Here is a 13134-nt window from a genome sequence, read left to right on the forward strand (position 1 = left end):
TTCACTTCTGTCGGCACTCCCGGAGTGCAGCCCGTTTTTTTTTAATGATTTTAATGTTTATACCAATTTACTATAGCACGAATAATTAATTGGAATAATATCATGGTCTTTGGGTAAGCTTTAACAATAATGTTAAGTCTAAGAGTTATGTCGAGTGTAGAGTCCACCGTGACTTAACCCTATACGCAGCGAGAAAGCTCTCAGTGCAAACATAAATACTCTGAAGTTAGAGCTTCTTAGTAAGCGCGTTAACGTCAAAAAGCGCCTTTTGAGATATTTGTTGAAACACATATCCAAAGCGAGGAGCCATCACTTATGTGGCCGCCTTCCGAGTTTAAATCGAAATAAAAGGTTGACCACACAACTCGAAGTGAAATTACCTACACAAATGTAGTATGTTCCTTATATTCATTATTTTGAGGTTGATTTTTGAACAGCATTATATTTCAGAACCGAAAATAGTTGTTATGAATGTGTTGTAATGGTTTAGTGTTGAAATAGGGAAGCGATGCTAGATTGTTAGAGTCTGAAAGATGGATGCTCGGTGCAAATCCAGCATCTGTGCTTATTTTCGGTTACTGCTCAATTAGACATACCAACTCTAAGTGCATGTAAATAGAATAGAGTCCACGACAGTCCACAATAAGTATTTGTCAGTGGAAGCTTGTCATGCAAATCCAAAGGCAAGTCAGAGCTAAACCTAGTGTCAACGACATCTACCTATGCAATAATTACTATTTAAATGCCAGCAAAACATTCTAATTTATATTTTTATTACATTTATATTTATATAAATAATTAAATGCTTTAACTAGACCACGTGTACCCTTTTCGATAAATATTTAAGTACCTACTCTACTCACGGGAAGTAAGTAAAAATACACATGTTGTCAAAGGATGGGGGGATATCTTCTAATTAATTTGCCTCTTAGTTTATCTCTGTAGCGACAGCGACGGCTTGTTCGAATGAGGGGATGGAAAAGTTATTAAATTCAGAGATATGTATGTAGGTATATGTACAAGCAATATGAATAACAACACAACTCAGTTACGTATAAATGTGCCTGATATTTCGTCTAGTCGTCATTCGTTTTTGTTTTCCTTATTGTAGCGCCCAGTATTTTGGGCCGGTATTTTATTTAAGTATCTAAAACTTATAAAAAATAGAGATTGCTGGTGATGTCCAACTCATATAACATGTCTATTGTGTATGTACTTATTTTTAGTTATTTATCATGAGTAGCGTAAGTATTCCGGATTTTCCGTCAACATTAAGAGGTAAAGCCATAATATACTTACATATTTATTTCTGATTTATGACATGAGTTTCAATTAAAACAGGAAATGTATTTATAACAATGATTCTTATACAAATTAAACCACATCAAATTTATTGTTTTGTTATACATACTATCATTAGTTCATACGTATATGTAAGTGGCTCCTGGAGGTTAGGTTTTTATCAGATAGTATGTTTATTGTCAACAAAACTAAACATATTTTGTAAATGAATTGACACCCAACTTAACCAAGACGCAATTACTTACTGTACCTATTGATAGTTGTCTTATTAAATTTTGCTTTATTTCTCAGTTTTAGATCTTGTATAAATTATTCCAATAAAAATAAAAAAAAACTCAGCCCACTGGTGTAACACGAATGAGTTGCTTGTAATCCGACTTTTCATCTAGCTACAGTTTATCGACCTCGAGGGTTCAGCTGTGGGCAACCCTCGCGAAATCCTTGAACCGCAGCCAAATTGTTCTCAGTTGGTTAGCATGTGCAATGATCGAATCCTTGCATTCAACGCGAACTGAATAATATTTTTTTGTGTGGTTGCCATCATAACTTTTAGCACTGATTTGTCATATCCCAGAAATATATTTCTTAATTTTATGGAGCATTAAAAGAAAAACAATGTATAATTTGACATAATAATCTGCTTGTTAGAACCGACATATTATGATGCTGGGTTCACAATTGAGAAAGTTACTTTTGCCTTTTATCTTTTTACGGCTAGGTAACTACTGAAACGATTTTGATGAAATGTTTAGAAACCAGCATAGATATGGGCTGATATTTTTTTTTAAAACCACTGGACACTGACTTTGCGCTTGGAAGTCACGGGCACAGGCAGTAGGTATTTATCTATTATATTAGACGTATGCATAATAGCATTGATATACTTACCTAACAATTTAGATTTAGTGATGTGTTCTTCGTACTCTCGGGTAGCATTCATTTATTTTCATCCGACCTTATCGGATCGGATCGGACCAAATCAGTGGAAATCGATGCTATATTTTTTATTTTATTTAAATAGTGTGCGTAATGCGCACTCGTAGTTCAAAATTTTTGTACCGCGTGCATATTGCAGCATCAAGCGCCATTTGTAATATTCGACTAACCCGCGGTTAACCGGTTAAACCTGGAGTTATCATGGTTACTAGTACAATTTGACACTGGGTTAACGGTTTAATCGCTTAACCCCGGGTTAGTTGGATGGTGCAAGTGGCCCGTAAGGTAAAAATCGATACTTACCTCTGATCCTAACAATGTAATGTGACTCGTCCGCACCGGTGCACGGGTGACAACCCCTGCAACTTGAAGGGGTAAGGGACACTGCTAATGAATGAAATTAGCGAGATTATGTCTAGTCAGGCGATAATATATGCATTTAATTAAAATTGTAGAGTTTCATTTATCTCGGTAGGTGTGCAGCCAATGAGTTTAGTAATACATGGTCTGTTTCACTTATATGATGAATGGTGTGAAAAATAAAAATATCCTAAGATACGTGTAACAAATATTTTATTGTATAATATTTTATTATTTAAAAGCTTGCTATAAAAATTCTACACAATATTATAAAAAATACAGACGGATTTAGGTACAATCAGGTCAAAGTTGCGATTTATGTGAAGTCTAAGCAAAGCGTAAAAAAATGGTTACTACTATAGTAGTCTAACAAACAAACCATCATCAGCAACTAGTTGTGTTGTAGATCGCTCATTGAAACCTTTTCTGTTCCTTACGTTAGCTGTCTGTCAGCGCTGGTCATCTGGATGACAGCTTGCTTGCGGCATATGCCACACGCCGTGGTCCATCCGCGGAACCAGGTGACTGTAAGATTAAAAAAAATAGTGCGGAAGTGGCGCGCGCATGCGCCCGGATCGCTTTTCACGCGCGGGCGGAGGGTGCCAGCATCGACTACGACTTAAGCGAGGGTTCAGCCCGCGCGCGTTCAGTCAGCTGACGCCCGCCGCAACTACCGCACGTCATCTTTCACTCCGCGCCGGTTCCGCGCAGTGTCTCGTGTTATAAACACCCCCTTCGAGTTTTACATAAAACCACAATGGCCACCTACGCTCAATTCAAGCATGTCGAGCTCTACAAGATCGGCCATGGAAAGAACAGGTGAGGACAAACACGTTTCAGATGAGGGATGCTGCGGAATTTTGACTGAAAACGATCTATGTTTTGGGAAAGGTCAAGGGTTGTACGTTAATATTAATGTTAGATAAAAAAATTACGGTTAGTAGGTACCTATGTTCCGGATTTTTATGAGCTAGGGAGGACGCCTGAATAAATTAGCGGGCTTATTTTAGTTACTTTAAGTATTATACGAGAAAAAAATTGGTTTGTTGTTATCCATTGTAGTTTTATATGTTATATTATTATATACCTATAGTGAAAAAATAAAAATTTCAATGCAAATCATGAATTTCAATTTGTGTTGGTTTTGTTGCCTAAAACCAAAACTTTGAAATAAATGTTTCTTCGCATAAATCAAGGTACTGTACAAGAATTGAACTCATTAACCTGAAAAGTGTGGTTTTTGGTGACGAAAAATGAGAACTTACGCTAGAAGTGCGTTGAACTCTACGTCGATATAATGCGGAGGTCACACGCTGCGTTACAGAACTTTCAGCTTTCAGCCATCTTATCTTTCCGTAGATTCACCAAAAATTACAATTACAAACGTGATAAATAATTGATAAATATAGTAGTAGTTCTATGACACAAATAGGGTTCCTTAAAGATACATAACTTAATTTGATTCACATTTTTATGAAATAATATAAGGGAATACAAAAAAAACTACTTGTTTTTGCGCTTTTAATTGTTCACAAATTGACAAGACTCTTTATATCTGATACTAACTGATAGTAACAAATCATTTGGCATTTCATAAAAAGTATAATATGATTTGACAGTATTCTTTAAACCTACATAATGTGTATTAATAATTATCGTTTACCTGAGCATAAACCCATGGAATATTAATTAGTTTATCAAAACGATGTTTGTTTTAAAAGCAATAAATATTTTTACATACTGAAAACAAACAAGTTAGCATTTTGTATAGAATTTATTAGCATTAATTTCCGAACTGTCGACCTCATTCCTTAAATTGTGTCGAGGCTACATTTCATGGGATTGCGCCCCTAGCGAGGGCTAAATACATAGTAAATTTTGAACTTACATAGGTGACAAAAACACCCTGTTATATGAGCACAAAATATTTAATTTTAATATTTTCAATAAACTCAGCTCCAGATTCATGTTCCTTTAAAATAAACTATACGCAGTAGAGTTAAAAAGAATATGTTCGCGTACTGGCAATATCAGTTAAATTAAGTTAAAGAGGTAATGTTAAATACTGTTTTCCTGCAAAATTATCCCGTGGAAAATTGTATTTCTGATTCATTGTGGTTGATGTATTGACCGCAGCAAATGTCGCGCACTTATGGATGTACCTATTATACCTTTTGCAAAAATAAATATTAAAAATTGTACTATCATCATCATCCTGGCGTCAAAAATTGTACTATGTACTTATATAATTATCCACACTCCTAAATGCGATATTTAGGCTGCCTTCCCACTGAGGCGGAGACGAGCGGAGATGAGAGAAATCGACCAATAGCATTAGCAATTGATTGTAATGTACTCGTATTCCAGCGGTGCGAAGAAGAGATGTAGTGTGATTTCTCTCATCTTCGCTCATCTCTGCCTCAGTGGAGAGGCAGACGTAGACGAGAACATTCGGACATACGAAAAAAGCATTTTTGCGTTCGCTAACTTTGACTCGGTCAATAATATAAGATTGGACATGTATATCTATGCTGATAAAACTTAAATTGATAAAAATCAAGGGTTAAATACGATGATTAATTTTAAAAAAGTCCTAGAATTTGATTATTTTGCTATGCTATTGTTGCGTGATTTTAATAACAAAACTTTCGTAACGATCTTAAATACATATATCAAAACAGGTCACTTACGTTTTTACGTCGAAAACTCATGAACATGTCACCCGTACCAAGCTAAATTTAATAATTTATATTTTGTATTTTACTCGCTTTAGTTAGTGGATTTAGAATTTTTACCTACACTTTAGCTGTAGCTGTTTCTTCGTATGACTAGCATAAGTGACACGCCATAAATAAGTAGTAAAACTACAGTTAGTCTTTTTTAACTTATTTTACAGTTATTTTTAGTGTTGCGATGGACATAATAATTTTGAACAGACAATAAAGGAGTGCACCTATAATAAAATAAAAAATCTTGTCTATGACCTATTCAACCTTTAATATAAAATATCAAAAATTCTAAACTTAACACAAGGGCACCCTATACGCAGGCCAGTCGCGTGCCGGCGTCACACATTAGCATACCATAGGAAACGGGCGATTACGGACAGACAGACGAAGCCGACGCCTCGGCGTCCTTTCTTCTATCACTATCATAAAACTAGTCCTGACCTTGATAACCCACTGACCCCGAATCACTGATAGCTGGTGTCCGCCAGTATTCAAAATTAGAGCAGAAAATTGGCGATGCGATGAATAGATTTGTTCATAAAGGAAGCGATCTTTCTTACCAATAGTAGTGTAGGTCGGTTATAATAATAATATGTGGCTTTCCAGCACAGAAGGGTCCTTATGCTTCAAGTGCAATAAGGACGCTTCCATTTGAAATTCCAACAGAAATTCTGATAGAAACGTCCTTATTGCAGATGAAGCATAAGAACCCTTCTCTTATATAAATCCACATATATCTATCTGTCTAATGATAATGACAACGTTATGAACTGTCTTTGCTATACATGGCCGACGTATCTGTGTTGTTTTCCGTCGTTATTTTTAGACCATTTTTTTTAACATACCTATCATAGTTGAATAATTTACCCAAAAAATACGAGTACTTAAAATATTCAAAATTGTAATTTGGATTTTTTCTCCCCACTTCAAAAAATGTGCACGAGTACTGACATAGGTACCTGCTCGTGAATGTATTTTATTAGGTTTCAGCCAATCAATGGAAAAACATCTTTTTTCCTCTCATCCAGATAGTAATAGGTACACTTTATTAAGCTTTCTTAGTTTTAGTAGTAAAAGTTCTAATCAAGTAAAGCAGCGTTAATCAAGTTTATCTATATTGCGCATTAACCAAACGTACAAATAATGTTGAGACTTCAAAGTATGAGTAGGCCTAATATTGCATGCCTAATATTGTATCACCACAGCTGTTTAAAAGTGTTGAACGGCTTTCACACCTCATGTTGTTCTGACGCTGCTAAGTGACCATTTACGCCGCTAAATGCCACTAATAGTTTAATTTGACTAGGTAGTTCACTAACTAGGTACTAAGCACATAGTCCAAGATTGCTTGGTTTAAGTTTAGGGACGAGAGAAAATTTTCAAGTTTAGTTTGTTTGGGACGAGAGAAAATTGGAAACGAGTGCGTCTATTTAAAATCAAACTTTCGCTAAGTGTTATTTACATGTATTTTTAAGTTTATTAACACAGTTATAAAAATATGATTTCGTCAGGTTATACAGCAACTAATTTTATTCAGTCCATCACTCTCTCTCAAGGAATCTATAAAAAGTACTTAAAATTCGGGAATTCGAAAGAGAAGAGAGTTAAATCAATTGAAAAATTGTATACCAGCAGTGACCGGGCTACTCTAATGTCGACTTATTAATTTCTATGTCAAACTAACATGAATGTGTTTTATAGAAGACTACATCACCACCGATGGTAGTATTTAGACCACTATATAATCAATGCAAAAACTCGGTTGAGCCGTACGACCGCATTATATCGATAATCACGGCATCGGAAAAATTGTACATGGATTCTACAACACGTCGACATGTTTTTTTTTTGACTTTACTGTATCGACTTAGCGACAGTTTCAAAGTCAAGTGTGTTTAATTTTAGTTCCAAGTGGTATACATTTTCCTTGTAGGTAATTTGAACTTAACCCGCGGTGGCGTCCATTGAACTGGTATGATTATTTAATGTAATAATCAATATCAAGGTTTCAGTGTTAGCTTACGGCAATTTACCTTTTATTATACCTGGGCTATTTTTGTAGTTGGTGCAAACTAATTGCTTTACTTAGTAATATATATATAGTCAACGTTTTTGGAGGGTCTTTCTTTTTCTGTCCAAAATGCAATGGTTAGGTACCTACCTACATAAAATCTAAAAACATTAGATTGGAACATAGTCATGTACTTAATTAATTTCAAATGTCGTTTGTTAGACACAAGGTTATACGTTGCGTGTCATCGCAAATTTAATACCTACGCAAATAGCTAGATATTATTGCCGCATTGCCTGATTTCACCGAAAAAATGTCACGGCATGATAAAGTACGGCTTTACGAGCCTGCATGGGGAAACCGGTGAGCGGTCGGGTATTTACTAATTTATATATTCACGTCCTAGCTTTGTACAGCATATACTAGGTAGAAGTTAAAAACTAGCTAAGTGCAACCTTAAAGCTGTTTTAATATACACCTATCGAATGATGTGCCATTCATTGGTTTTTACTGTTTTTTTTCTGAATTGACAAAACTTCCCCTAAAATACATATTTTAACTTCTAAACTAAGTAATAGCGGCTCACAAAATAGGTACACTTCTTTTCCAATTTTATACTTGCATAAAATAGCTTAAAGCTTTCTAGTAGGTAAAGTGACTGTGACATATGACATACGACGGACGGACAGACGGATATGATGAAATTATAAGAGTTCCGTTTTTGACTTTTTGGCTCCAAAACTATAAAAGTCCATAAAAGTTTCAACAAAGTCAGCTTTTAGTAAAAATAGTTTTCCGCTCTATTTGAAAACATTTTCGTACGTTTTCCTTTAATCTCTGAATGGTCAAACAAGGCCTTCTAGTTTAAGAGCCCGTCACGCCCTTCATGTCATTTAGATCTTGAATATAACCATAAAAAGCCTAATGTAAGTAGGTACAGTGGAAACTGGATAAGTGGAATCGCAAGGGACCGGCTGTTTAGTTCCGCTTATCCAGGTTTTCCATTTATCCAGTTTTCCACTTAACCAGGTTCAAATAAAACGTTTTCTCACTTACAGAGGCTCTCGCTAACAGAGGTTGTGGATGCTAGTAATGTCGCTTATAGAGGTCACGTATGGTATGATCAAGACTTAAATAAGCATCTTTTATTAAATATGTATGTAGATATGTATGTATTAACAAAATAGGTATGTAATCCTGACTTTAAAAAAAGCAATACTGTAAATAATCCACAGTACCTACTCGTATACAATTTTCAAAATTACAAAAACAAAATCACTCCTAATATTTATTTATGCAAGAGAAACCAGTATGGTTAAATAAATCAATGTACCGATTGTACTTTAATGCAAAAAAACTGAACGATGTGTGATCTCATACAAAATACGTAGTTAAAACACGAACCATAATGTTAACGAAACAAACTACCCTCCTTGTGACGGTTTATTAAAAATACAAATTTTATAACGCCGAGCTATTCCACTCATAGAGGTTTCGGAGACGGCTGCTTCCAGTTACAGAGGTAAAAATAAGAAATTTTCGAAAAAATGGATTTCGCTTATAGAGGTCCCAAAATTCCACTTATAGAGGCAATTCGTTGCCAAGGGACTGGAACCGAGAACTTGGGTCCACTTAAAGAGGTTTTCCACTAACCCAGGTTCCACTTATCCAGTTTCCACTGTACATAAAACCCATTATGTTGCGGTCAGCGAACAACTAAAAGGAAATGTTTAAATGTGTTCACATTACTAAATGGACATTAGGCCAGTAAAGAACGCTTCAAAAAGCAATAAAATGTAGACCGCACAGCTGTATTTTCTATAGTCCAAGATTGCTTTATTACAAATCGGACATTTGGAGTGTGAACACCGCTTTTAAAGGTAATAAAATGTAGAACGGTGTAAATTTACTGTGGTCTCAATGGACCAAGATCGTTCCTAATGTGACATGACAGCGGCTGTCCCAGCTTAACAATAAAATTGACAGCTAAATGATGGCAAACATGTCAATGTACGACTCTCATACAATTTGTATGTTGTACAGTTACTTTCATATTCATATATCAGTAAATGTGTATATAAATAATATCAATGAACCAGGTTTCGTGGCTATCTTTATAATGACGTTGTGAAGTGAGTCCGTGGAATTTATCTTCATGTCAGGTACATATTTTCAAATTTTTAACAAACCGAGGTCGTGGGTTTCAACTCCCCAAATAAAACTCTAACCTGCGGACCACGGCCATGACTCTGCTGACCGCACTCTCACTCTGCTTATCGGCTGTTTTTTCACATACCGGATTTAAATAAATTTGGCTCTTGTCTCAGGTGTACCCTTAAAGTCATACTGTGATGAATGAAAATTGTAAAATAATTACTTACCAAAATATGTGCCTGAAAAGTGCACAAATAAGTTACCTAGTTAAAATGACAAAAGGAACTTTATCTGCAACCAATTTGCGCGTTACGTTAAACATGAAATGAAATGCTTCATAGGTTGAATAGGTAGATACATAATTTATTCATGATTCATTTATTCGTTCTTAATTTCGGTTGTTTAAATACTCCTTTTAAATTCTAAAAGTATTTACTGTCACCGGACCATCCAAAGTGTTTCTTATAATGTTTACTCGCAGTTCAGTCATGTCCTTGGCTAGAGAAATCTAACCATATCACTGATGTAATTTAATTTTATTAATTAGTATTTTATGAGGAATTTCTAACACCCCAGTAGCTTCAAAGCTCTTATCGCTTTCCGCAATTTGCCGCGATCCATTAGTTCTTGCACCTGCGATGAATATTTTATAGGTATCGCATTAAACCACAGTTAGCAAGTATGGGTGATATTTGTGCTAATTATGTATCACAGGTCGTTTAGCATGTTAGCATGTGGCGCCTGCCCTGATTACCTACATTGATAAAAACTAAGGGGTATAGGAGGATTACTGTTACTACTGTTTTGGGTATTATTTAATGAATAATAGAGTTTCTGCACTCTTTTTTTTAAGGTTAATAAAAATTTTGTGCTACCTGCCATAATAGTTGGCATATGTAGTTGGCTATTGTTAAAGTGTTCAGACTCGCATCCCCAAATATATTAATAAAATATACGGAGTAAGAGCGCTTTCCGTTGACGGGCGGAGCGCATCGTGCAATCCGTTACGCGCCTGCACCGCGTTTTTTTATCGCTTTTATCGTGTCGCGATTATCGCCGTCCCGTTAGATCGACGCATGCGCGTAATTTGTTATCTTAGGTGGAGAACGTCGTACACGCTTACAGATATTATTGTCGCATATGCACAACACAATTCTACAAGATTTTGCACTACTAGCTGAGTAACTGACGACGTTGTCCTATGTAGTAGGTACACGGAATTTCTACTCTATCCGCGGGAAATTGTTATAGCCTACATTTAAGTTTCAATTTAAGATCGATAGGAAAGAACCGACCGGGGTCCGAAGGCAGAACAAACAGACAAACAGATGGCATTGTGCATTAAGCAGTAAAGTAGATCTTATTATTGACAATTTTTTTTTATACTCCATTGGAACTGTTTATTGCTCGCAATAAAGTAAAAGGATATTTTATTTAAATTATTAATCACAGTTAATCTGCGTATAACATTAATGGGCAAAAGATGACGAGACCGGTTGAACAGATGCTCGCTGATGCATCGCTTTTTAATGAGTGACTGAGATTGATAATGCTGTGACAGTAATGTTACATTAACTTCCTACACTTAAGGTAAATTCTACGGTAAAATTTTGCATAAAAAGGACTAGTAGGTAATAATAATGCTAATTAGGATTAATTATTTATCACATCGCATACATTGGTAACAAACAAGGAATATATTAATATCGTTAATAAGAAACACTGTTGCAATAGTGAATTAATTAGTCGTATATAATGCAGTTTACCCGACCTGCGCAACTGGTTCACTATCTTTCACAGGACGAGAATACCTTTTAGCGTTAACATTCTTGAAAAATTTTGAAGGCCAGTATTACAGTGTTGAGTTAGAGCAGTAATTACGAGGAAAGCAGGTATAACCGGGCCGGACGTAGAGTCATTTTAGTTTAATGAGCCATTGTAAACGAAATGTAGCGAGTGTCCAGACATGACTCAGATTATGGCACTTATCTTGATGCTCTCGTAAAATATTTGTACAACTTGCCCCCGACTATAACGCGGTAATAATACGGTTTGTTTACTTGCTATTAGTCTATTTTTAAATTGACGAATAAAAGTTTTGAGTTTAAAAACGTATAATTAAGATATAACTCAATTAATCTAAGAAGGATGTTAAAGTCTACGCGGTAATTCTTCTATCTTGACAATAGTTAAACTACTTACTAACAACCTATGTAATTACTTAATACATGGTCTGATTTCATTATTTACGTAGGTAGTTAACCTAATTCATTTAAGTACCTAATTTATAACTCTTAGAATTTCCAAAACCGAACATCAACTGCATAAGATTAATTCATTCAATCATAATATAACGCAATCGAATTCTTCTTTTAAACAGTGTTTAATTAATGTAGATTAATCACACCCACATTCAATACAGATGCATTTTATCATGCAATCAGTGCTTTCCTCTTTGATTTATAGCTCACAATAAAGACGTCGAGGTATTAAATATCAGGTGTTGGTATTTACAGAGGTTAGTCGGGTCTCGGCGACTTACTCGGCTAGTTTGTAGCCGCCCTTACATTAACTACGCTCATAGAAAATTACGTTACCAAGAACATTTGCAATTTTTCATCTTAATTGACGATAATTTATTTCAATGTTGTCGTACATTTAAGAGTGAATTGTTTAATGTTTACATCCAATGCCTTATTACAGAGAGTAACTGCGTCACAAGAAAACCACGATTATATTTTATCAACAAGGAATGGGTAATTGGGTATAGAGACAGGTGTCGCATTCAGACAGAGAGTTTTAATATTAGTGCGTCGCGCTTGCACACATATGATTCTACTTTACAGCGAGGGCTCATAGGTAATAAAACTTTATCAATATTATGTGTTTGCTATGATAAATGATCTGCTGATTATTTGTGATTTGTAAAATAAACTATTTTACTCACCGGAATTGCGTGTGATAACAATTGCGTGGTCTCGATTGTTAGCCTCGGGCCATCGTTAAGGATACTCCCGTATTCCAGCTGGGCAGTTGGCTTTCATAAATTTTCAATTTGCACCGAAACCTAAAGGCACTTATTTGTGGAAAGGTATTATTCTAGAATGCCTTATGTGTATATGGAGAGTGAAGGTACAGATAATCTTCTGGAATATGACGGCAGTGATCGTGCCAGTGTAAATGAGACCTAACGGGTTGTCGGTCGTGACCGGCGCGTGCGCGGGCGGCGCGTGCAACGTCTAAATTTACAGGTGCAGCGGAAATTGTAAACAGAAGGGCAACTTGATGCGACTGAAAGATAATAAAAACATTACTGTATTCTTTGTTATATTATGACAAACTAAAAAACTATTAAAGTATTAAACTACATGTAATAAAGGATACACTGCTCGTAAGGTTAGCTATGTTTTTGTGTACATTTCTGAAAAATTACTCTGAAGAAAGATAACAAAACTGCACCAAAAAAATGAACGAACTGTAAAGTAAAATGAGATATTACAAAGAAGGTTAATCTCGCCGTTTTTCTACTTTAGTAGGGGATTTAATACCGGTGCCTTGCGCGAGCGCACGAAAACGATGATCTGGGCTGAGATACTCCCCTTTATTACAACGCTGAGTTATGAACGTATCTGTCACGTCTAT

At 35.5% G+C, this 13134-nt stretch overlaps 1 protein-coding gene and 1 long non-coding RNA gene across 4 annotated transcripts in view; both read left to right on the forward strand.

The window, feature by feature from the left end:
* LOC134796505 (uncharacterized) overlaps positions 1-13134 on the forward strand; it is a 363632-nt gene that overhangs the window by 98543 nt on the left and 251955 nt on the right. The window lies entirely within an intron of this gene.
* The window catches only part of LOC134796158 (microtubule-associated protein Jupiter), a 166639-nt gene that overhangs the window by 89550 nt on the left and 63955 nt on the right, over positions 1-13134 (forward strand). Inside the window, exon 1 of one of the 3 annotated variants that reach the window (XM_063768134.1) lies at positions 3225-3417. The exons of 1 other annotated variant lie outside the window; for it this stretch is intronic. In XM_063768134.1, the coding sequence (XP_063624204.1) occupies positions 3356-3417 (62 nt within the window). In that variant the 5' untranslated portion in view covers positions 3225-3355. Of the gene's footprint in view, positions 1-3224; positions 3418-13134 lie in introns of those variants that run through there. One more of the 3 variants, XM_063768149.1, reaches the window with a different exon arrangement.

The sequence above is a fragment of the Cydia splendana genome, chromosome 1 (genome assembly GCF_910591565.1).
Source record: "Cydia splendana chromosome 1, ilCydSple1.2, whole genome shotgun sequence".
Taxonomy (NCBI): Eukaryota; Metazoa; Arthropoda; class Insecta; order Lepidoptera; family Tortricidae; genus Cydia; species Cydia splendana.